This window comes from Chlamydotis macqueenii, chromosome 1, assembly GCF_036417535.1.
Source record: "Chlamydotis macqueenii isolate bChlMac1 chromosome 1, bChlMac1.mat, whole genome shotgun sequence".
Taxonomy (NCBI): domain Eukaryota; kingdom Metazoa; phylum Chordata; class Aves; order Otidiformes; family Otididae; genus Chlamydotis; species Chlamydotis macqueenii.
The window spans coordinates 190,954,349-190,979,226 of record NC_141556.1 but is presented as its reverse complement, the minus strand read 5'-3'; the positions used below and the strand labels follow the sequence as shown (position 1 = coordinate 190,979,226).

General features: G+C 40.0%; 1 protein-coding gene across 1 annotated transcript; it reads left to right on the top strand.

Moving 5' to 3' along the window:
- The first annotated feature begins 12,615 nt into the window (after positions 1-12,615).
- RFC3 (replication factor C subunit 3) lies at positions 12,616-22,762 on the top strand. The gene is made up of 9 exons (XM_086742107.1): positions 12,616-12,797; positions 13,988-14,125; positions 15,257-15,324; positions 16,846-16,943; positions 18,535-18,716; positions 18,963-19,099; positions 19,228-19,326; positions 20,383-20,452; positions 22,370-22,762. Exons 1-9 carry the CDS (start codon positions 12,711-12,713, stop codon positions 22,559-22,561), a joined length of 1,071 nt encoding a protein of 356 aa, XP_086598233.1. The 5' UTR covers positions 12,616-12,710; the 3' UTR covers positions 22,562-22,762.
- Positions 22,763-24,878: the final 2,116 nt, after the last annotated feature.

The window sequence follows — 24,878 nt, the reverse complement described above, 5'->3', positions numbered from 1 at the left end:
CAGCATTCACCAAGATTATCGTAGCAGTCATATCACAATGAAATTATTTAATTATTTTAATCTTGGTAGCAGAAGCAGAGCAAGGCAGATTATTTGTATCTTTCCAGGGTGGTTAGGACCAGGAGCAATCCGGCTCAAAATTACTGATATTCAAGACTTCTACGGTGGTTTTAAAAGGAATTTGTTGGACTCCTACGGTTGGGTGTTCATAAGAATCCACACCACAAAACCCTTCCCAAATCACACCAGGCCAGAGAGAGGACAGCAGGGCAATACAGGAAAGGAACTCAAAGGGCCCAAAACACACGGCCTTCTCCCATTATTGAGGGTCTGCTCAGCTTGGCCTGGGGAGGTACGGCAAGGCATGGGAGAGTTAAGGCAGAGACTAGAGGAACACACACCGTTGCAGTTAGATTTGCAACCCTTTACCTATGGGGAAATGACCTGATGAATCAGGCCAGTGCAATAAAATCACCTGCTGTTTTGTCCTATACACTGGTACTTAAGTTTTTGTTACCATCCAAATTCTGCCACAGTAGGAAGCTCCTCATGCTGCGTATTATTCCTATGTCGGCCATGATTAGAAAACATCCACCTCATGAGTTTTTTTACAAGCAATAATTTATTTTTTAAAATATTTTAAAAATTAGATTACTTTGAACCAAAAACAAGCCTGTGAGTATGTCAGTAGCCGCAACTATAGTAGTAGGAGCTAATTTGTTTTGCTCATCCAGAGCCTCATGCAGTGTAATTTTTCTTTTTCACATCCCTGTACTGTTCAAAACACCAGTTTATAGCACAGCTCATAGGGCTTACAAATGCACTTTCCTTCAGAGGCTGGTATATATTCTCCTGAGGGCCTCAGACAATTACAGTAAAAAATAGAAGCATCAATTGCAATCTTTTCACACAGCATGTTATTACTCCTGCTGAGGTTTTAATTTGTCCTGAGACTGTACATATCAGCGGTTTTTCAAAATTACATTATAAACTGATATTTTATTTGACCTAAAAGCCACCTTATTTTCTTGCTGTATCAAGGTTTCCCAGACACTTGAAATCTGTGTGGTTCCCAGGCTCGTGGGCAAAGGGACTTGGGATTTAAGGATTCAAGAGTTGCCCAGATTGGTAATTATTGAATCTTGCCAGCCAGAGGAAGCAGCAAGATGGAAACTGGTGGAAGAAAGGCTGGAAAAAATTTCCCACTTGTATCTCTGTACTTTGTCTTTGCTATCTTGTCTAAGTCCAATTTTTCAAACCCATCTCCTGTTCCCTGCAAAATCAGTGGGACTTTTACTTTACTGACAGTGACACACAAACTGCTTGAAACAACATCCATTCAAATCAGTGGGAAGATGTGAATTTACATAGATTTGCATGAGATTGTACCTTCACATTTGCTTTCAACAAAACAAAGAATCCCTCTTCTACTGAAGCTGGACATAGTTTATCAAATGTATCTAAAAATCATAGTCCAAATGAACCACTACATAATATGAGTTAATAATAGTGATTCTAGGCAGGATCTGAAGAAAGCCACATCATGCAATGTAACAAAAAAAACTGAAAAAAGTTACATTGTTTATTTTCTTCAAGTCATTTTTCTGAGGCACTGTCTTCGATGTGATTTTCAAAAAGTTTTACAGAGCAATATTGAAAAGTCCCACAGGTTAATATTTCACTGAGAAGTGATGACAAACTTTTCTGATATTGAGTATTTGACTACAGCCACAAGGTTTCTGAGGCTATACATTGTTAATGGAGAGATTTTAAAATTCAGGATTTTCTTATATGACATATAAAAATTATAGAATCATAGAATGGTTAGGGTTGGAAGGGACCTTCAAAGGTCCAACCCCCCTGCAAGGAGCAGGGACATCTCCAACCAGATCAGGTTGCTCAGAGCCCCATCCAACATGGCCTTGGATGTTTCCAGGGATGGGGCATCAACCACCTCTCTGAGCAACCTGTGCCAGTGCTCTACAACCCTCATCGTAAAAAATTTTTTCCTAATATCCAATCTAAATCTACCTCCCTCTATTTTAAAATCATTACCCCTCGTCCTATTGCAACAGGCCCTACTGAACAACCTCTCTCCATCTTTCTTGTAGGCCCCCTTGAGGTACTGGAAAGCTGCTATAAGGTCTCCCCGAAGCCTCCTCTTCTCCAGGCTGAACAGCCCCAACTCTCTCAGTCTGTCCTCATAGGAAAGGCGCTCCAGCCCTCTGATCATCTTGGTGGCCCTCCTCTGGACCTTCTCCAACTGGTCCATGTCCTTCTTATGTTGGGGGCTCCAGAACTGGACGCGGTACTCCAGGTAGGGTCTCACCAGGGCAGAGCAGAGGGACAGAATCACCTCCCTCGACCTGCTGGCCATGCTCCTCTTGATGCAGCTGTCCTGGTTTTGGCAGGGATGGAGTTAATTTTCCTCTCAGTAGTTGGTGTGTTTTGGATTTTGTGTGTGAAGAATGTTGATAAACACCCTGATGATATGAGTTGTTGTAAATGAGACCAAAGACACCGTCCTGCTTTCCAAGTCTCGCTAATTTGCAGATGCAGGAAGCTGGGAGAAAGACAGACAGAATAATTGACCCAAACTGGCCAAAGAGAGTATTCCATGCCATAAACATCATGCTCAGTATATAAGTGGGGGCTGGCCAGGGCGGGTATCTGCCTTCCTGGCATCCATCTTTCTCCCTCGTTTTGCTGGCATCATTACCTCTACCTTGCTGGCTCCCTTTTGCTCCTTTGCTTGCGCTTGGTTTTGTTTCCATGATCACTGCTCGGGACAGGCTGTATCAGTCATTGGGACATCGGGTGGTGAGAAAACATACTGTTCACTTTGTATATTTTAATATCCTTATATTCTGTCATTATTGTAGTTTTCCCTTGTTATTTTAGTAAATTGTCTTAATCTCAACCCATGAGTTCTCCTTCCTTCCCAGTTCTCTCCCCATCCCACTGGGGAGGGGGAGGGTGAGTGAGAAATTGTGTGGTAACTCGGGCTAAACCATCACAGCAGCCCAGGATGCGGTTGGCCTTCTGGGCCGCAAGGGCACATTGCCTGCTCATGTTGAGCTTCTCGTCCACCAGCACTCCCAAGTCCCTCTCCTCAGGGCTGGTCTTGATCCATTCTCCGCCCAGACTGTGTTTGTGCTTGGGATTGCCACGACCCAGGTGCAGGACCTTGCACTTGGCCTGGCTGAACTTCATGAGGTTGGCACGGGCCCACCTCTCCAGCCTGTCAAGGTCAGGAGAAAAAAATCACAGATTACATTCCGCTGGATCAAGAATGAAGTATCATTTAAATGGAACACACTTTGAAACAGAACAAAAAACCCAATGACTGCTCTAAATTACTTTTAAATAGGAAAAATAATCCTTATTACTTCCTTAACTCTTATTTCCTGCTCAATACCCTCAAAATATTTCTATATAACCTTGTAAATACTTTTTACAATGCTGACAAAGTGCAACTTTTGCTAATTGCATCCAACCTCCTTCTTGGCACGACTTCAGTGACGACTGAATTGCAGAATAACTTATTCTGTCATGCCTGTGTATTTCTTAGTTACATACAAAGTAATTACAAATTTTAAGAAAGATAGGACTCTAAATTAGAAAGGCAATAGATCAACAGATCTGTTTAGAACTCTGATCAATATCTGATATTGTAGGACGAAGAAAAAGACACCTTCTTAACCAGCTACCTATTTATCAGTTACTGCATGTGAAGAAAGATGTTCTTTCTGATTCTTAGCCGCAATCTGCTTACTCTTTTATGCCTAAGATTTAAATAGTCTTATTTTTACCTTATTTTATAAATTTGATAGGAAATAATTAGGTTTACTTAAATAATTCATCCACAGTATTTGATCGTTGGAAACAAACAAACTTTGGACAGTCCCTTTATTCTGCAATCACAGGATGACTGACACCAGCATGTACAATAGGGGAGCAGAGCACACTATATTATATTGATGAATGATGTGAAGAACACGCACCATATGGTGTTCAATGATAAACAGAGGTTGAGAAAAAAAAAAAAAGGGAGAGAAAAGCACTGACTCTTTACCTGAGGGTGCTTCTGTAACATTTCATGGAACAGCTGAATGGCCAGGAAGGAGTATTCCACTATACTAGCAAATGTATTGTAAAGTTAGTAAGATTTTAAATCTAGAAAATCAAAGTTTCTTTGTAAATCATAGACAAAATCCTGAACATATGAAAAACAACAGCAAAATAACCATTTCCTTCACTATGATAAAATTTCCTCCCATTTCTATAATGATTTAATAATTAAAGCTTTTGATAGTACCAAAAGCTTTAATAGTGTTATCTTTTAAACGTACATATCAGATTTTTCTCAGAGGTTCTTTGACCACTGATACAGTATGGGCTTCACATGTATCCAAGGAACCATACAGTAAAGCTGACCAGCTGCCTTCTGAAATCAGTGGAAGGTCTTGGAATTGTTATCACCAGTTTGATAAACAGAAGTTTTCTGAAAGAATAGTGTGCCTCCTAGAACAAAATTAAGACTTTATATATCTATTAGAAATAGATGAAACAGAAGCATATTTTCTGCTTGTAGCTTTAGTATTAACAAGTTTAGGTAAAGTACAATCTGCAAGATAGGCCCAGTGATATGGTCCTGAACGTACCTCCACATCTATGTCTTTATCTTCATACACAGTCTTAAACATCTAAGAAAACCCTTCCTTGATCTTTTAGATATCTTATTCTAGGGCACTTCTCCTGCAATGCCTATAGAGGCTTGTGAGTTTACACTTGTATCAACACTGAAATAAACTTTCATATGTGATACTGCTATAACTCATCTACCCTTATCATATTCTCTCCTTGCTGTTTATTAGTTCCATTTGTTATGTCACATTTAAAATTAGATTGGGAGATATTTGGGGAAGGAATCATTAGTAGGTTGCAATCAAAACTCTAATTATGTTGCTGCTGGAGGGTGCTGAGGAATCCGTAGCTGAGTGAACAGATGTACCCATTTTTATGTGGGGCTCGAGGAATGGAGTTCTTCCCCTGACCATGAAGCAGCGGCGTAAAACAACGTGTGATGAACTGACCACAACCCCCATTCCCTCTTCCCCCCTGTGCCGCTCGGGGGAGGAAGGTAGTAGAGATAATGTTAAGCCTGGGAAGAGGGAGGGGTGGGGGGAGGTTATCTTGTTCTCTGTCTCATTATCCTGCTAGTTTTAGAAATGAATGAATAGCTTTCCCCAAGTCGAGTCTGTTTTGCCTGTAATGGTAACTTTAAGGATTTCCCCCTGTCCTTATCTCAAAACTCGAGCCATTTTTCTTATATTATCTCCCCCTATTCTCTCGGAGGGTGGGGGGGAGTGAAAGAGAGACTGCGTAGTCTGGTCCCGATCGGGGCTGAACTACGACATAGGGGAAGTTGTGTCATGGTAAATTACCGCTCTATTTTCTAGAATATGGGCCAATTGAAGGACTTGCAGGTAAAAAGCAGTAACAGAAGTGAAATTGAAAAGGCATGACATATCTGACACGCTAAGCGCAGACACTTCATGCTGCTGCTCAGACACTGCACACTGCTGCAGAATGCGAATAGACCCAGGGCTTCTTTCACCGATCACCAACAAAGCAGCAGAAAGGCAGAGTTTCTGGAAAAGATAAACAAGGTGCTGACAGAAAAAGGTACAAGAGAAAGGAAGGGTTTATTGCCTGGCAATGTTAAAGAATCACAGTAGCTTTTTCTAGGGGCAAGGTGATTTACCAGCAGAGGCACTAATGGCCTAAAAAGTCAAATTTCTGCTTCCTAGAAGAATTCATCTGCTCTGGCTGAATGGAAGAATGACAGAAAAGATACAGAAGCTAATTAAGAGCTTACTAAGCTAAGCAGGAAGCTTACGATGACAAAAGGGCCTAGGTCTGTGGGCCCTGAATAAATACATACGACTTGATCCTGTCTGGACTAAATCCCCACATAAAGCAATGGAAAAAAATGAACAGTCCAAGCTGCAGACAGACACCATATATCTGAGTTCACTAGAGGCAGGAAGAGTGACGGAGAGGAGACTGAAGACAAATTCGGGAGAGCACAACAGCTGGATCAGACAGCTCCAGCTCAGTAGCCTGTCTCTCGCGGCAGCCAAAGATGCCAGACTAGAAATGCAGGGCAAATACAGAGTGAGAATTGCCCTGGACATTCTCCCAGCCTTCAAAAATTGTGTTACAGGGGCTCTCTGAGCCAGAAATGGCTTTCACAAATTTAGTAAACATTACAGGTTTTTCTTCTGTGTGTTTATGTGGCCTCCTCCCTGAACTCATGTAAATTTTTAGCCTCTACGGTATCCCGTGGCAAGGACTTCTGCAGCGTAACTACGCCCTGAGTGAAGCAGCACATTCTTCTCCTTGTTTTGAACCTGTCAAGTGCTGCTTTCAGTTCATGCCCCTTAGTCCCCACAGGCAGTGTAAGCCATCAGTCTCCTGTGCTCAAGGTTTTCCAGGAGGCAGTCAGCATGACCAGTCAGTCTGTACTGAAGCTAGGACCAGGAAGGCATACCATACTCATGCTTTTTTATACTGGCAAGTATAAAAAGCCAAGGAATGCATGTCTGCACTGTATCACTGATCACCTATACTACCCAAGATTAAGCGTGTTCCTTGGCACAATTTTGGCCCATTCTCACTAATGCTCTCTAAGCCAATGCCAAGGCATGCTTTGGAGAACAGCACGTGCTAGGGATGGTTCCTGACAGGCAGCGCAGAGCAGATTGCCTTACATCTGGCTTCCTCCACCTTACCCAGTCCTCCAGCACTACCCTAGCAGGGCCTTCATCCTCCAGTACATGCCATAGGCACTCATGTCATTCCCACAGGATATGTCATACATATGCTATGAAAACTCTCTGGTGGGATGCACCTCAGCCCTCTCATTGTATCAGGCACTCAAGATGGAAAAAAAAACACATAAAAATAGTTATTATGTCTTAGGCACTCCTCATGGGGACCAGAGGAGACTGAGGGCCAAGTGTTATGTAGTCTGTAGGCTAGACACACCAAGGTCTGTATCACTCAGCTTCAGGCCCAGAGAAAGATCCCTAAGCCTAGTTTGATTTAGTGTTACACATACAGCCTTAGTTTACATCCATACTGATATAACAAACAGGGCCAGTGCCAGTATAATTAAACTGTTTACATGATCCTCCACTGATTTTGGCTTGGGCCAATGAATACTCACTCCAAGCAGAAGCCTTGCTGTTACCTAGGGAACAGCAAAGGTCAGGAGCTATTCTGAGTAGGCCCCACGGACGGGAACAAACATTTTGGTGCCCTCCTCCATAACATTTGGTGACAGTTGGTCTCATTAATGGAGAACGGTCACTCTCTGGTTTTATTTACTAGCACAGGTGTTTGTTGTGATTAGCAAGTAAAGGACACTTGCACAAATAGAACTCTACCAGTTCATGTAGCCTTTCAGACATGATCTGCAATGCAGTACATCTAGAGCACTCAAGTGGAGCCCATTGTCAAGGTCCAAAAAGATGTGCTGGCATCCAAAAAGGCAAGATACACTGATCTTGCTCTTTACCTCTTCACTTCTTTCCTATAAAGCTTGTTAGCTTATGTTTTAGGTACAAAGAACTCATCTCCGTTCTGACCTCTGATCCAGACTTCTAATTAGCCACCACAAACCATATTGCAAATTGCTAAAAGGAAAGATGCCTAAGTGCAGGGAGTAGTATGATTTTTATGTCCCACATTTATTGGGACACATATTTGGAAATACACCAAGATGTGTTCAGATGGTTTGGATTTCATTTACTAATATTGTATGAATTCAAAGGAGCTGGGCTATTTATCATTCGGAGGAAAGTTTTTAAAAAAATAAAGTTATCAGATGCTAGAAATCTAGAAAACACATATTGTCTTAGCCACTTAGACTATTATAGGCAGAGCTAACTAGGAATTATTTGATATAACTTCTTTCCTGTATAGTCATCTGACTTTTTGCAAAAGAAGTATTGGTTTTCACAAATTTTTCATTGTCAAAGTAGCCCAAGTCAATAAAAACATTTCTAGTTCAAGTACTAATGAGAATGGAAAAAAAGACCCCCACATTTCAAAATAATCCATAGTCCTTCGTCAACAACATCTATCCTTGCCCAGAGACAAAAAATGTCATGTGATGACATCTTCACAAAATTAATTTCTAATTACAGGTCAAGCACCAATATTTGTTCATATATTTCAATATCTGACAGCATGCCATTCTTTAAAAAGCATCATTATTAGTTTCCATACGGAACTTGTGTGTCTTATTTAGAATACATCCAGAAAAGAGCATTGACTATTTCTTAACTTACTGAGCCGGTTTCAGAATACCTTTAAATACAAGTCTGCAATCCAAAGTAGACAAGAGCTTCTTTTCTTCTAGTTCTTGTGTTATTGTAAAATGCAGACTGATGGAAACTGAAGAACATAGCTGTATCTTTTAGTCAGTGACCTTGTAAATCTCAGGGGGGAAAGACCTAAATTACAAACGAAAATAGCCTACGTTTTTTTATCAAAACCTTCATTAGAAAGTGGGTATTGTATTCAACATAGCTGTAGTTCATCTGAAGAATGGATCTGTAACTCTACATGTCCCCAGATGGATGTTTGAATTTATGTTCACAATATTTAAATAAATTCAACTGTCTCCTTATGTTTTTCTGTCATGATTAACTGTGCTGCTGTAGATCTTGCTTAAATGTGTAGTTGGACAATTGCTAATGGTAGCAATAAAAGGTCTTATGTCTGCACAGCTACGCACTATTGAGGCCACAGAGGCCTAAGAATAACAAAACATATCTCATCTCCTTTTCTTCTAATTCTCCAGGCACACTGGAGACTAGGGAAGCTGAGCAGGGTCTGGCCCCTAGCAGGAGTTAGTACATGAAGAAGTACCAACTAAATCAGAACATCTTATAATACTGCCAAGTGTCCTGAGAGCATGAAAATGCGATACCTTTGCTTTTTTTTTTAATACACTTATTTATTTTCACCTTTCCATTTATTTGGTAAAGGGCTTTGCTTAATCTTTTCCAGGTGGGCAAATGTACAAAAGATTTTGCAGTAATGACTGATGGACAGGATGTATCCTCCAATTAAATGTTATCTCTGTAGCCTTTTCCAGAATTCACTTCAGCAGTTGTGAAAACATATCTTCTTATACCTTTTTAGTCTGCCTCATCCTTGCATAGAAAACTTCTATGATTTTAAAATTTATATATATTTAATTTCCCAGACTAAATAAATGATTGTAAGATGAACCATTAGACTCTCGAAGAACGATGATATCTTGATTTTACATCTGTTAGAAAGAATCAGCTTCCTCAGTGCTGCCAATCTACATGGGATATATTAATTTTAAATTTTTATTTGGCTATCATCACTAATGTTCTTTCCACTGTCACATTCAATCTGCATGAAATCAGCATGTCACCACTAGAACAGATGTCACTTTATTATGGTCTCTTTTTTTTTTTTTGGCATTGTAATTAGTGATGTGGTCTTTCCTGATGTGCTACAATTTACTTGCAGTAATACAGGCGCTCTGATGGGGACAGAGTGATATAACCTAGAGTGACAGCCAACAGAGTGGCAATAATCTACTAAAATATTTGAAACTGAAAAGAAAAATCCATCTCGCTCAGCTAAGCAGCCTGAAGGATCAAAGGATGCCAAACAGTCTTTCATCTGAAAAAGACAAGTTGTTGTACAACAAAATGGTACTTGGACTTGCTAATGGCTACTTGGATCACAAGCAGCAATCATGCTGTAAAGATACTTAGGAGGTCAGTATAATAATGCTCTAACTTGTTCTAATGCTGTTTCAATAATCAGTTTAAAACAGGTTAAAAACTACATTTATATATATTTAAACATTGGACTCAGATCTTACAATTTTACTTCAATTTGGATTTAAGCTGGAGCTTCTTTTATAGTGCCTGACATTGTGTCACTTTCTAATCACATGGCTACTGGTAGCAAGACGCTCAAAATGCCATTTGTAGTTAAAATCTCTATTTTCAGATACATTGTCTGGTTTATTCATGCAGAGAAGTAATTTTACCTTTTGACCTTTCTGCTGGTCTGAACAAAATGAGCAAAGACCTATTTTAACAGTCCTTATATTTGAGTGAATTGTGGCTGCAGATGAAATTGCCACAGTCTTCTGTCATATTCACATTAATTTATTTGTAATACACCTGGCCAAAGCATTCCATTTTAGATATTTACTTCTTTTTCTTTAGATTTATAGTGAAGTTAAAAAATTAATGAAGTAGAAAATCAAAGCATTCTAGAGCATTTTAATCAGACATAAAGTACCACAACTGCAATACTTCATGCAGGCCCAGGTTTTAAAATGATAAGGTTTTTACTTAACAAACTAATTTTGTTCATCTGCGTTATTACTTTTTACAGCAAGGAATAACTTAATTGAAAGCTTAAGAGTAAGCCCATGCTTAAATATATTGCTGAGGTAGGGAACAATTCACAATATTTTCTCCTCAGGATAACAAGGAATCCTATAGAAGTTTAACGATCTAATAATAAAAAGAATTTAGGGCCCTTGCAGAGATGCTACATGTCTTCACTCCTCCTTGATCTCTTTGGGAGCTGAAAGTATCTAAAACCCTACTGATACTTACTTGAGCAGTCCTACCTGCTCAAGTCTGACCTCATCCAAAAAGGATTTGTTTTCACTGGTACTTTCAAAAGCCTGGAGTATCTGTCAGAGCACTTGCTGAAAGCTGGAATCTCTGCCCCCCCCCCCCGCCCAGTATCTCTGGGGGCTGGAAAAACTCAGTAGGTTGTAAGGAATTATCACAGGAGCTGGAAAGAAGTAAAGCACAACATTGATAGACACAAGAAGAGTAGCACATCACTCAAAAAATTTTTAAGAAGTCGGGCAAATGAGCAAAGGATCTGAAAAAGCTTTAAAAGACTAGTCATAAATATAGCTAACCAAAGAGAATACCAAAGGAATTAATGTTAAAATTCAGAGATTACTCTGAAGAACAGCAGGTGCTGAGTGGAGAGAACAGCCACATATGAGTAACTGTAGACCCACAATGGCAGAGGAACAGGTCACTCTGTGGTGCGGAGTAGAACAGAGATTCGACTGGTATGCACTGGGCAGGATATTGCTGCTGCAGCTTTCACACACTCAGTCATGTACAAGGGCAGCGCTGACAAAGCAGCACACAGTGAATTTGCTAATTCATGTCAATCTGCAAAGAAAACTGATTCATGAGTGTCCATGAGAATAACTTAACTATTTAAGTTACTCTTAACTGTTAAGAGTACCAGTTACTCTGGTACTCTAGTAACTGGTAACTACCAGTTACTCTATCTTATGAGATAATGTGGTACTAACTGATGTGCTCTCTCTTTGCCCTCACTAGGTTTACACGATCTTTTAACTTGAATGTCAAGATTAATGAAGCAATTACCTGCATTATGGCTTTGTGACTATGTGAAAAACTGTGAACACAGCTGATAAAATATCAACACTCACATGAACTTTTTCATGTATTTTTTTTTCCCAGAAATCATGTAAGTAAAAAAATTAGGCTGACACATTTTAGCCTATTCATGTGTATACTCATGTTTTATTACTTTAAGAAATTCTTCTTCCACTTTCAAACAATATAATTGGTGTGTGATGCTTCATTTATTACGGCTATTACACAAAGAAGCAAAATGAGGATTTCTCTATTGCATACATATTCTGTATATAGACAAAATCACAAACCTAGATGGAGTTTGCAAATTCACAGGGTGATACGTAGATTATGGGTGACCCACTGATTGCTAATGAGGCTGTGAGTGCGGGATGACACCCGCACAGAGAGCCCAAGGACCATATGTTCCCCTGACACAGAAAACCGGCCTCTTTTCGCTGGCCATCTGTAGTGGTCAAGAGGCCGAATGCACGCTGATGAACCTGGCCACAGGCAGGGCGAGCAGGCCACGTGTGCCTGAAAGGCTCTTTTCTGTCTGCCCCTCACCGCTTCCTTCCCCGCCAGCTCAGGCTCCGCAGCCTCGGGCCATCCCTGCAGGATCTCACCTTGGATCCCACCTCTCTGACCTAACGTTCCTTCTGCCCACTCTGCCATGGCAGGTCGGCCTGCACCGCTTGCATGAAGGGTCTGTGGATGATTTGCAAAGCAATGAGCTAAGATCAGTAAAAATAAGGAGTTTGCCACAAATAACAAGAGACCACTGCCGTGAGCGGGTAGCAGCAGTCCCTGGTGCTGGCACTGCCAGGCCCGGCGTGACCTGGGGGCCCTGCCTGCTGCATCCCCGGGGCCACGATGGGGTCTCACCAGCCGGGAAGAGCACAAGGCCCCGCCACGCCCAGCCGCCCGTAGGGGCAGCGCCGGTTGCTGCCTGCCCAGGGCCACAGGCATGAGCTTTGCAGCTTCGCACGCAAAACCCGCCAGGGCACGGATGGATCAGCTGCCATTTGGGAGGGGAAATAAACCCCAAAGCTGGCGGGGGACCGAGCGGCAGAGGCGCGGCCGCTCCGCTAGCCGTAGAGGCGGGGCGGCAGCAGCGCGTTTCCGCTCCTCCCCGCGCACGCTGCTGAGTCTTGTCCCTCGGCGGCCGCCGTACCGTCCGCTCTTGCTGGGGCTGCGGTTGGGGGCCCGCGCTTTTCAACCGCCATGAGCCTGTGGGCGGACAAACATCGGCCCGGCTCCCTCGGCAAGCTGGACTACCACCGCGAGCAGGCGGCGCAGCTCCGCAACCTGGTGAGGGACCCTCCGGGAGTCGGGGTGCCGCGGCCTGTAGGGCTGCTTCTGCGGGGCGGCGGCTGGGAGCTTGCCCTCGGTGCAGGCCTCAGCGCTGCAGGTGGCAGGGTGGTCCGCGGGCGTCGTGCCCCGTCTGGGAGCGTGGCCTGTACGCTAAGGAAAGGGCTGCCAGAGGAGAAAGCTCCAGGGAGACCTGATAGAAGTCTTCCAGTACCTCAAGGGGGCCTACAGGAAAGACGAGAAGAAATTCTTTAGCAGGGCCTGTTGTGATAGGACAAGGAGTAATGGTTTTAAAATAGGAGGCAGATTCAGACGGGATGTAACAAAAAAAGTTTTTACACCGAGGGTGGTGGAACACTGGAGCAGGTTGCCCAGGGAGGTGGTGGATGCCCTATCTCTGGAAACATTCAAGGCCAGGCTGGATGGGGCTCTGAGCAACCTGATCTGGTTGGAGCTGTCCCTGCTCCTTGCAGAGGGGTTGGACTAGATGACCTTTAAAGGTCCCTTCCAACCCAAGCCATTCTATGATTCTATGAATAAAAGTCAGGATTATGTAATTGTTTGGGTGTTAAAGAACTTTCCCCTACTGTTATGTCCTGACTTCTTCACTAGTCTGCCTCATCCCCTGTATTTCTTTAGGACCGTTAGAGCTAAGTAATGTTAATTCTGACTGTGGAGTTTGGTCAGATGTTTTCCAGGTCATGCTTTTTAGCTTTTCAAGAAACAAACTCCTAACTTCATTTAAATACAGACTGTCTATTACTTGTTTGCCCAGATTCAAGGCTTGCAGATGAAACAACAAAGTAGGTTTTATTTATGTATTTTAAATTTATATGTGTATATATATAATCTGCTTTAAACTTTGTTTTAATTATTTTTGCTGTGTGTTTATTTCAGCTGTCACTCTAGAAACCCTGAAAGCATGTAGAGGCTAGGGTGTTTTTTGGGGGGTTGTGGGGTAGTGGGTTTTTTGTTGTTGGTTTTTTTTTTTTTTGAGGAGGAAAGTATTTGGAGTTAAATGAGTTACATGTGGTTTTCAGAAAATTATGGTGAATTCTAGGTACTATGTTGTGACTGAGCTGTATCCAGAAAAGTAATTTTCCATAAAATTGAATGAAAGTGGAAGGATGAATATGGTCTTCTAAGGACAGTATTGTTGTAGCTAACTAATTGTCTTGCTTTGTATTCAGGTTCAGTGTGGTGACTTCCCTCATCTGTTGGTGTATGGACCATCAGGAGCTGGAAAAAAGACAAGAATAATGTGTTTGTTAAGGGAATTATATGGTGCAGGAGTGGAAAAACTGAGGATTGAGCATCAGAGTATAACGGTAAAAAAATAAATCTCCCATCTGCTGCACAGTAAGGTGGATATTTATATACTGATATCTTTCTGTTTTGAGGCCTTCATATTTATTTGAGGTTTTTAAATATATTTTTTTTTTCAGTCAGTATCTTCAAGCTCTTTTATGCAATTAATCAGACTAGTTTGGTTACTTGAAGGAATGCTTTTGCCAGATATTCTTGTTCCTTAGGTCTTCATGGGTGGGAGGATGTGTGGGGTTTTTTTTGTTGTTTTCTGTGATGGTTTGTTGTTTTTTGTTTGTTTTCACAGGTTGCTTTGGACAATAGCATGTGCTGTAATACACTAGCTCTCAATTAGATAGATAGAATTTCCTTTGTAAAAGTAACCTTTACTTTTTAAAATGATCAGCACTGCTTTTCTTATATATGCAAGTTTTAACTTGTTTTCTTATTCCCATAGTGACAATTTCAGCATTGGGGTGGGGGGGTGGGGAGAAATTCTGTCTTAAGCATTTAATTGATTATTATTAAAAGATTATATTATCCATCAAAATCCTTGGTATGGAAGGCTTAATCAGCAAGGGGTTGTCAAGCTTTATTGATAAGTAGGTAATTTGATGCTTGCTTTTTAGTTCTTAGTAGTGGAACAAATATAGTACTTGGAATTATGATAGAAATATAGGGTATATTTAACTGTTTGGACCCAAACTTAGAGTTGATAGAAATACTCGTGTTTTCTTTAAACCAAGTATGGACGTGAAATCCTTTGCCAAGAGAAGTGAACAGCCTCTTCAGGCTCATCCACAGGCTGTCCCTCCAAAACTTTTATTCATTTATTTTGAACAACTGATTCCAATAACAAGATTTCTTATGAAACTCAGTGACTGGAGTATACAGTAATATGCGCTATGTATTGCTATAATAATCATTACTGTTGTTATTCTGTGGGCTGGATGATAAGTCAGTACTCCTTTTCTCCTTTGGGCGTATGATTTGGGGGTAGGCGATGAGTAAGTCCAGTGTCTCAACAGTTTTTTTTCCTTTCTGAGCCTTTTGGTTTGCCTATCATGCAGGCTGCTGTAACTTTTAAGATCCATTTTTGCATCAGATTTTTAGAACACTCTTTCTGAAGTTTAATATGCTTATTTTCTACATAGGCACCTTCTAAAAAGAAAATTGAAATTAGCACCATTGCAAGTAATTATCACCTTGAAGTTAACCCAAGGTAAGTGTACAGTAAAGATGTCCCACTTCAAATAGAAGCTGCTGGTTATATTGTAGGTGGTTTCAACTTGGCCTGGTTGTCCAATTTATTTCCTGAGCAAATTAGACAATGGTTTTGGGGTCTGGACTGCAAATGGGAGCAGGGAGAGGTTGGTTGGTTTGTTTGTTTTTGGTTTTTTGTTTTTTTTAATCAAACAGCCTTAAATGGAAAAAATTTGGATTGCTGTATACTAAAGACAGTAATGTTCTGCTTAACTAGCCACATAAGCATGCTGATGTAGAGGACTGTGTAACAGTAACAGTTCTGGATTCATAGATTTAACCATTTAAACTGAAATTGAAAGCTTTTATTGGAACCAGCACCCTCATATTGTTAGTTCTCTCACAAAAATAAAGTGTTTTGAAAGTAAGCGATGTTTATCCAGTTGGTCTTAAAAAGTTCAGAGCACAAGAAAGAACAACACCTCAAAATACTGAGAATTGTGTCGTGAACAAGGTCAGATGTTGATTTAAATGACAAACTTAAGGGTGTACAGTATATCTTCTGTGACAGTTGTGAAATTGCTGACCCAAAGTAAATACTTGTGTTTACCTGAAACCCTCTAAAGTTGCTTTAAATCATATGAGAGTAAATGACATTGTGCACTGGGAAGCTTTGGTTATGTTGGCTTTGTCTGTGTTGCATTTATAAGGCAGTGTGTATCCTGAAGTAACTTTTAGCTTTGTGCTTGTTGCTAAATCTTTTCTCATGTTGCTCTGCATTTTAGAAGCTATTCTCATGTGCCATGTCTCCTTTAAAAGTTTGTGCTGCAGCTAACCTCTGATTTGATTAGTGAATATCTGCTGATATTCTTTCGCCATGAAGCTGTGCAGTGCTACTCTCGGGGATAGTAAGAAGAAGAGGCAGGAAGGGAATCTAGTACTTCCCTATGTTTTCCTGCCTTCTAAGGGGAAAAAAAGTTAACCATCTGTGATGTGATAGTATTAGTCCTTTACTAGTAACTCTGACTTCACTGTGTCTGCCATTCAAGTTTACGTTAGCTTATAGGTTGTTCATAGCATGGCATCTAATTTTCAGGGGAAAAAAACATGCATTTACATCAGTCCTTTCAGTCAGGTATCCTATTTTGTGGTTAGACTTAATTTTTCTTCCCGTAAGGGGTAAAAATGTTCATATTATGTGTCTTTGCCCAAATTGCAAGTAACAAAAGTTTAAATTTCTCATACCAGAAAAATAAGTTCTAATTTAAAGAGTTGATAAAACATTTGACAACAGTTTTACTACTTCCCAATACAGTGCTACTAATCCAGCTGTGCCTGCATAAGCTTTGGGTTGGTTTTATTATTGGGAAGGTAACTTTCAACAAAGAGTGTATGTTGAGCTTGATTCTAACCTCAACCACTTCCGAATTCTTTTTGCATTCTTGTTTAGTCAGTTGACCAAGGGACTGCTTAGGAGGATGTATTTTATATGCAGTATATAGTTGTTTTAAAACAAGTTTTATTCAAACCCCTGGTACAGTGATGCAGGAAACAATGACCGTGTAGTAATTCAGGAACTCTTGAAGACAGTAGCACAATCCCAACAGCTTGAGACAAGTACTCAACGAGATTTTAAAGGTGAGTAAAAAACGGTTAAAACCAGTCAAAGTACTTTTAAAACTTGTTTTTCAGAGATTTCAGCTGACTGTTTTGTTTGTACCTGTGTATTGCGTGAGGCCACACATGAGCCTTTCCCAAATTAAACAACCTCCCATTTTTTTTTTTTTCACTGTGGGAATATCTGGAGTGGTTAAATATTCAGTATGAGGTTTTCTTGTGTTGGTTTCTTAGGAGGACCAGGTTTGGTTGAATGGCTGTGACTGAGCGGAGGGAGCTGGGATTCCCGCTGTCTTTCCCAGGTCTACCACTGAAATACACTGTAACTTAGTTTAATGATGTACAGTAGTAGTTGAGTTGTGAGCTACTGAGCCTTGATATTGAGTTGAGGGGCAGGATAACCTTATGACAAATTATGCTGTGTGAGTTAGGTGTTAGCCGCTTACTTGTAGCATTTTGGGGGATGAACTATCTTAGGCAGAAAGTTTAGAAGCATTTTATCCATAGTGATACCCACACTGGGTAAGAAAATGAAGCCTTTCATGGAGTTTTCCAAGACACGTGTTGCTACAACTGGCTTATTTTTCCTCCCCGTGACTAAATTGAAAGCAAAATCAGAATTCTATAACAAGAGATTGAAGGAGAGAGGAAACCTTGACAGACAGAGTAGAGCAAAAATTAGTTGAAAATAGTCGTGGATTTAGTACTTTGTCTCATTTTTCTTGCTATTCTTTGGAAATACTATATTTCACCTCAGCTGCTAGACACTGATCAGCTCTACTAGTTATTGGCATAAATATCCTTACAGCTGCAGTCATACCATGCACCTCAAAGTATCTGGTAAGCTGGCTGTTCTCCTTAGGCTGCATATATAACCAGAAGAGAAATGGGAGAAGAGTAATAGACTGGCTTGTTTCTCCAGGCTGTTCTCACTGAACCATTCAGAGTACTGAAATGAGCCATCTATGAGTTGTCTATGGAGGAACCTGCAGAAGGTAGCTGGTCAGGTTAGCTGTTTCATATTAGGTGTCTCCTGATTGTTCTGAAGCATTTTTAAAATAAGTTGTCGTTGGTGTTTTTTTTTTTTTCTTTAAAAGGCCATAGAAAGGCACTGCAGCTACAATAACAAGGCAGCTTTTTGCTACTCCTTTGTTAAGCAAAGATATTGGCTTTTTAAATACAAGGAGAGTCTTCAAGAAAATTTTACTTTTTGATATGTCCTTATGCCATAAATTATTTTGCATTTCTTACTTTAAAATTCCTCTACAAAGTTACTCTACTAATTATCAAAATGAAAGCTTTTATACTTACCTGGATTATTTCTTGGCACTGAAGTGTTGCAGGCCCTGCTCTGAAGAAATTGACATTCCAGGATGTGAATATGGAGTGTGAAGGAGCAGAAGATTACACAGTCAAAAAGGCACGCAGATTGTCTTAGTCTTCATTTTCCTGCCTGTGAAATGTGAAAACACATGTGAAATGTGAAAAAAATGCTGCTTTTTTCTGCTTGTATCATTTATTTTGGTATTATCACATGTATGTCAAACTACTCATTTTCTTAGAAAGATTTTATATTAATAAAAACCCTTCACTATTTTTAATCCTTTTTCAGTGGTGCTGTTAACAGAAGTCGATAAACTTACTAAAGATGCTCAACATGCTTTGCGAAGAACAATGGAAAAGTACATGGCGACCTGCAGGTTGATCCTGTGCTGCAACTCCATGTCAAAAATCATAGGACCTATTCAAAGCAGATGCCTGGCTGTACGAGTGCCTGCTCCCAGCATTGAAGATGTATGTTGAAGCATAAGCAAAAATAAGTTATTTAAAACTTCTTGCTGGATAAGTTCTTGCTGTGAACTTACAAAATGCTGTACTTCTACAAAGTGATCTAGTTTTAATTTGTGGTGTGTAACTTGTCAAGCATGTCTTGTGAAAGACTGCTCCATCTCTGGTCCAGAAGGGTTTCAAACAGGAGAATCTGTAGGTGCTGAACTGTTTGCTAAGTGTTGCACTCCCTGCTATCTGTTTCCTGTCTAGATCTGCCATGTCTTGTCCAGTGTGTGTAAGAAAGAAGGCCTGACTCTTCCTCAGGAACTGGCTCAAAGACTCGCAGAGAAATCTGGCAGGAATCTTCGGAAAGCACTACTTATGTGTGAGTCCTGCAGAGTGCAACAGTAAGTCACTGCTGAAAATTAATGTAGATTACACGCTCAGATGCATAAATGAACCTATTTCTGAGGCCTTGTTAGAATCAGTGACGGTTAGCTTTGATTTGAAATTTTTAAAAAATACTGTTATGCAGGTATCCTTTTACTGCTGATCAAGACATTCCTGAGATGGACTGGGAAGTTTATTTGAGAGAAACTGCAAATGCTATTGTTGGTCAACAGACACCACAAAGGTAGGTGAATACATTTGTTTGCAGCAATAAATGGTGTGGTGGGGTGTTTTTTTTTTTTTTTGTGTACTCTCGAACTTAAAAAAAAAATAAAGTTGTATTTAAAAATGTGGCATCTTTAGGTTAGTTATATGCTATTTTCTGGCATTTCTACTGGAGCTCACGCTTTGCAGCCAGAGGAAGTGAGCTTTGAAATTATTGGAAGAGACTGACTGAGCTTCAGGGACTGAAACAATGGTTTGTTTTCTCTGTTGAAGCTTTGTTAATCAAAAGTGAGCATAAACTTAGTTGCATGTTGTGCTGTCTGTCTTTTTTGGGGGGATTGGGGAGTGTTTGTTTTGTTTAAGGCTTCTGTTTCACCATCTTTAGCATAATGCACCTTAGTAAAAGAACTGGAATTGAGATATCGTAATTTTCTTAAAACACATGAGAAGGTGCCCCCTTTATCCATCTTGGTGTCATATACACAGCCTGATCTTTTTAGTCTGTTCCATGTATTACATGAGATGTCACTTAAATTCTTCTATTTAATTTAAATGCATGTAGTCTCTGTACTTCCTGATATCGAAAGTTGAGAATGGATAACTGTCACTTTCTGCTACCTAATCATCTTACTCTCTCTTGTAAACAATGAAGTCTGAAAAACATCATAAATGAATGTTGTGGCTCTAATAAATTTTGTGGTATTTTCTCATAATCTTAAGCATGAGTAATAATTTAGATAGGAAGAGGAATTAAAGCGAGGCAAGCCTGAGAAGTTCTAATAGCCTTGTATCTTCTAGATTAACTGAAACAATTGTAGCTACAGTGTACGTAACTTATCTTACTGTTTTGACTAAAAGGTGATCTGTAGCATTTGAATTGAAATGGACTGACTTGTGCAATGCTTTTGGGTTTAAAATAACATACAAAACCAAAACCACAAAAAAAACTTGCTTGACCCTTTTTTTTTTTTTTTTTTTTTTTTTTTCTCCCCGCGGCATATTTCACAAATTGTGAAAACACAATTAGTGTGCTTTGGGGACATATTCCTGATATTTTGTGGTGTTTTTCCAACAGGCTTTTAGAGGTCCGTGGACGGCTTTATGAACTCCTGACGCACTGCATTCCTCCTGAGATTATAATGAAGGTAATTCAGCTATCTAGGTCTTAAAATAGAGGGAGGTAGATTCAGACTGGACATCAGGAAAAAAAAATTTATCATGAAGGTTGTAGAACAACCCTCCGGAACCTCTGGAACAGGTTGCCCAGGGAGGTGGTTGATGCACCATCCCTGGAAACGTTCAAGGCCAGGCTGGATGAGGCTCTGAGCAACCTGATCTAGTTGGGCATGTCCCTGCTCCTTGCAGGGGGGTTGGACTAGATGACCTTTGAAGGTCCCTTCCAACCCTAACCATTCTATGATTTTGTGATTCTGATGTGTAGATAGTCTCAATTAGAATTAAAAAACAAACAAACCCGAAATAACCCCCAAAAAGCCAAAAAACTGCACCAAAACCTCACAAATTATCCAAATATTGATGAAAAGCTGTGTCCTTTCCAAATAGATGTGAGTGACCAAAAGGTAACTTTTCTCTTCTGTTTTTTTCCACTGGAGTAATGAAAATAGTCCTGGTTACTGCTCTGAAGCAGTAATTAAAGACCTTGTTTCTGCAAACACTGATAGATAGCATTCACTTCTCATGATCCTCAGTCAAATAATACTAACTGTTAGTTAGGTTAATGCCTAAAAATACTTAGGCACGATGGTTTGGAGTTGTGTAGATTTTAGGGACAGGAAGATACTGTTCTCTAATTTGGAAAATGTAAATGTCTAGTTTATGTTTGTTGCAGGCTTCCTTATTCACACCTCTACTGAGTGGTTTACTAAAACTTGTTCTATGATCACAGAACAGCAGCATCATAGCTGAGTAAAAACAAGGGATGACATGCTTTGTCCCCTTGAAAACTTCTCAAGCCAGTTTTATTGAAGCATAGGCATATTTTATGGGCTAATTTTGATACGGTTTCTTTTGTAAAAGTTTTGTTGTTCAATATTTGCTATGTCCTAGTGGAGAGATTTACTGAAGGATGCTAGACCAACAGGTCTCTTCAAAGACTGAAGTCTTTGGAAGCCTCTTGGGAGGAAAAAAAGCAAATGGGACATGCATGTTTTTATTTTGGAAAAGATGAAAGGATGCTGAGGACAAGTAGAACGGAACAAAGATTAAAGCTAATGCTTGCAACTTACCTTAGGTGGACTTTTGCCATCAGACATAACTACAAGATAATAAATTTATTTTCACATTAACTGTTTTCTGCTTTCTGACCATTTTGGTAGTTAGATGTTTTAGTCTTCCTTTCTTATGGTTGGTTAGTGGATCCTGCATTGCGCTGTTTGAAGATTGTTGTTGTCAGGCCAAAGGTGGATGTTCTCTACCCGCTCCTTTATCAATGTCAAATTGTCTAGAGATACTTCTTACTTAATCCTGACTCTTCTAATAGAGATGGATTTGCACGGATTTCACTGCTGCCTCAGGTCTAAAATAATGCACTTTTGGTTTTTGCAATGACTGAAGTATTGTTGTAAAGTAACTTGTCCATGTCTATGCATACATATGTACATAAGTTTTAAATAAGCCCTTTTGTTATTACTTATTAGTGTTGTTTCTCTTTGCTTGATGCTGTTGAGGTAAGAAGTAAGTGATTTTAATGCACTTGCTATCTTGGTAAAGATTCTCTGCAGGGCTGAGCCAGGTGCCTGCATCAATAGAGATTATAGTATTTGGATATCAGGTTAACTTATTGTCTTTATTAAGGTAAAAATGTTCAATTTTTTTTTCTTTGATATGAGTAATTTATCTTGAGAGAAAGGTTCTGAAAAGGCATGGTTCCATTAATCTAGTTCTCTCAAGTAGGTGGTATAATGATTCTTGAATGTCTTTTCTGTTGGATTTGTGAATGAACTACTGGTTATAATTTGGCTGTTTTCAGAGAAATGAGGTTATCCTCTTAACAAAAAATATATAACTTTTCAAGTACTGGCCTGTGTTTTTTCCACTTTTAGGGTCTCTTGACAGAACTTCTACATAACTGTGATGGTCAGCTGAAAGGAGAAGTTGCACAGATGGCAGCCTTCTATGAACACCGACTGCAACTGGGCAGCAAAGCCATTTATCATCTGGAAGCATTTGTAGCAAAGTTTATGGCGATTTACAAGAAGTTTATGGAGGACGGACTGGATGACATGATGTTCTAACTCTGATGCCCAAAGTTGTACACAGAATGTTGTGTCGTGATGCCAGTAATGTTGCAAACGTTGTCTACTTCTCCATGCTTCATTGCACGTGGTCTAGTTTAAAGTCAAATATTTTATTTTGCTATTAATATAAAACAGAGTAAAGAACAATGTTCAGTTTTAGAAACCAGATTGTTTGACAGCCACAAATCCATCTTTAGATCCATAAACTGCCTTGGAAGACGTGTAAGATTGTAGTTGCTTTGCAGTATTTGTAAGCTGACGTTAAGAAGAAAGAATGTGGATGCTGCATGCTTGCTTTTTTATTGTTCATGGGCAATGCTGTAAGCAAAAGATGGTTTTTCCATGTTGTGGTAAATCAGCTTGACCATGTACGTTCTGCCTACTGATTTATATATTTTGCTGTTTGTCTGGCTTCTTTTATTTAGCCACACTGTTTTCTGTGGCGTGCTGACGCAGAATATTTTTGGACTCTTGCTTGTAAGCAGTTGCATTAAAATTATGGCTGAGCAATACTTATGTGTTGCTTGTAAAGGAGTTAGACAACATGGAACATTTTATTTAGAAGGAATATACCTGTATTAAGCAAGGCCACTTGCTGGCTGGCACTTTCGGGTTCACCTCAACGTGCTTAAGGATTATTCCTTTGACTGGGGTTTAGCCAAGGTTAAAGGTTTCAACTTTTAATAAATATTCTTTCACCTCTTAAATTGATATGTGAATTTCTTAAATGACAAAATAAATTGTAAAAAAAGAACAACAAATTAAATGCTGAATTAGTGTTTTACATTGTTTGTAGCTACCTTGGTCTGTGCATTCATTTGCTTTGATGTAGACTGTCTTTCAGAAAGGTGGGATATACCCTCCCAGTGTAGGACTGAAATTAAAAAAAAACAAATCAACAATTGGGGGGAAAAAAAAATCCCCACAAAATAATAAAAAACCCAACCACCACCACCACCTATGCCATTTTATGCTGCAACTGTTTCACGCCCATATACTGTGGTACCTTAAAAATTATTGAATTCATGCCCTTTGTTACTTTACTCTGCCAATGTACGCTATTACTAGATAGTACTGAAAGCTGAAATTAATGAAATGCTGGTACTCCCCTTTTTTTTTTTTTTTTTTTTTTTTTTTTGTCAAGGAACCTTTCACTACTTGGGGATTTTTGTGTCAGAGCTACTTCTGCATAATGGCAGTTTTTTGGAAGCTGAGGCCCTCCTAGTAACTGATAAAGAATCTCACTAGATATTACGAACTCTGTTGTTCCTTTTAAAATGCACAAAAGGCAGCATCAATCCTTGAAGAGGTAGTGTCACTGCTGTTCTCAGGAATTTGGCCATCCCAGGTGTGGGATGCACAGCTTGCCTTCAGCTTCATTCTCAGTAAGATGATGCTGGCCTGCTTCATGCCTCACTGATCTTAAAACTGGAGAAGTTTAGATGATGGATTTTTTTCTTTTTTTTTCTTCCATCTGCTCTTGTTGCCCAAATCCACAGCACTGGTAGTTTGTCAGAGTGTGAGTGTCTTGACTGTTAAGAGATCCCAGAAAACCGTTAAACTAGTCAGTGATAGTGAAATGCAACCTTCAATCCATTACAAAGGAGCAGAAGAATAGTAGGGGGGGGATAACTACTGCATGTACAAATTGCCTGCTCTTTCAGGAGCCTGGTCTTACCTACCAATTTTTAAAAAACTGAAGAAACTATCATTTGTCTACAAGTATAGTGTGTGATGAAGCAAAAGTGTGAGTTCAAAAGATGATGAAACACTTCCCCTCCACCCCCCAGAAAATACCAACCTCAAAAAACTAATGTGAGAGAAGATAAATGTATGTAGAGGTTGGTGAAATGCAGTTGAAGCAAACAGGGACAGTGCTGATGCGGAGGGTGGAGAGGCAGGAGCTGGATTGTAGCGTTGCCTGTTGGAGGAGACAGAGGAGTGGCTTGCTGCTTCAGAAGGACTCAGCAGCTTTGTCTAGGAGACTGAAACCCCAGCATCAATCTCTCTGTAGGTGTTCTTGCTGCCTCTTCTTGAAGTTTCACTTTTATCACGCTCTACCTGGGATGAATCAAGAGAGGCCAAGGATGGAAAAATGGGATAATGATCAGCAATTGCTGACAGGAAATGGCTATTGCTGTTCCCAAAAGCCAGCATTGCCCTCTGGTGATCCTGCACCTGCTTCTGTCTTCCACAGTCTAGAACACACAAGCTAAAACACATGGCCGCAGTATCTCATAAGTATCTGCAAACATTTTTTGTTCCTGCAGTAATTTTTAAGGCCATTTTGACTTAGTATCCGTTACAGGCTCCC

What these genes read in the sequence shown, in the direction of transcription:
- RFC3 (XM_086742107.1), top strand. Translation starts at nt 12,711, where the DNA reads ATGAGCCTGTGGGCGGACAAACATCGGCCCGGCTCCCTCGGCAAGCTG. An exon ending in CACCTTGAAGTTAACCCAAG is followed by an intron (nt 15,325 to 16,845) that starts GTAAGTGTACAG and finishes CCCCTGGTACAG; the next exon opens with TGATGCAGGAAACAATGACC. An exon ending in GGTCAACAGACACCACAAAG is followed by an intron (nt 19,327 to 20,382) that starts GTAGGTGAATAC and finishes TTTTTCCAACAG; the next exon opens with GCTTTTAGAGGTCCGTGGAC.